Below are 1,013 nucleotides of genomic sequence, written 5' to 3'. Positions count from 1 at the left end.
TATGTATATATATATATATATATATATATATATATACAAGTATACAAATAAAGTATGCTGTTTATAACTTAGAAGAAAAATAAATGTAAATCAAAGCAATAATACAGTGCTCAAATATAGGAACATGATGATATCAATCGTATATATAATATATATATATATATATAATATATATATATATATATATATGTATATGTGTGTGGGGGGGGGTGGGTATGTGTGTATGCGTGTAACGCATAGGCCTATCTGTGTATGTGTGTACGTGCATTCGTAAATCAAAAATTCTGATCTTATCCAAAACTATCAACAAAGATTGAAAATGTTTTTTCCTACATATAAAATATACATACTGTACCTGCATTCATAATTTTATCAACAAAATCTAGATACGGGATAATTCGATGATAAACTGCAGGTCGAAACCGTTCGGCACAGCGATACCCAAAGCTCGTTAACCCAACTAGGTACCACTTCTCATCTTCTCCAAGGCAAACGAGTGGTCCACCACTATCTCCCTAAAGTGTGCACAATAGGATAAATTTTGTCTTATAAACATATTGCCCAGTTTTTGGATATGTTCACAATAAACACACATTATAAGTTATTTGTGCGCATTTGTTACGTACATGTATGTAAACGAGTTAATATCTCGTACGTACCAGATAACATCTAAGTACGACTTATTATCTCTTACGAAGACGTGGAATTTCCATGAAGCGGACGGGCCTATATTCACCAAACATATGTATATGGCTTGTCATCCCAAAACCAGTGTGCTGTCGCTAAATGTTAAACTGAGTAATATAAGAATGTCGCGGAAAAGCCATAATCCTTTTACTCATAACTTTAGCAATATTAAGTCTATTCAATTATGTGTAGAATATATAAATATACTAGAAATTGCAAATTGCAAGTGAAGTGCTGCGAAGTACAACTGCATAAAATGTTCTTTGAACAAAATTATTTATGCGAGTCAAGTGAAAATAATGAATAATAAAAATATAACAAATAAT

At 31.3% G+C, this 1,013-nt stretch overlaps 1 protein-coding gene across 1 annotated transcript in view; it reads right to left on the bottom strand.

The window, feature by feature from the left end:
- The window catches only part of LOC117106841, a 17,297-nt gene that overhangs the window by 8,790 nt on the left and 7,494 nt on the right, over nucleotides 1-1,013 (bottom strand). The window contains exon 7 of the mRNA XM_033248314.1: nucleotides 356-515. Coding sequence (XP_033104205.1) covers nucleotides 356-515 — 160 coding nt within the window. The remainder of the gene's footprint in view (nucleotides 1-355; nucleotides 516-1,013) is intronic.

This window comes from Anneissia japonica, unplaced genomic scaffold (assembly GCF_011630105.1).
Source record: "Anneissia japonica isolate Jap-2015-1 unplaced genomic scaffold, ASM1163010v1 scaffold1165_len1893470_cov193, whole genome shotgun sequence".
Taxonomy (NCBI): Eukaryota; Metazoa; Echinodermata; class Crinoidea; order Comatulida; family Comatulidae; genus Anneissia; species Anneissia japonica.
This window is presented reverse-complemented; position numbering and strand designations above follow the sequence as displayed.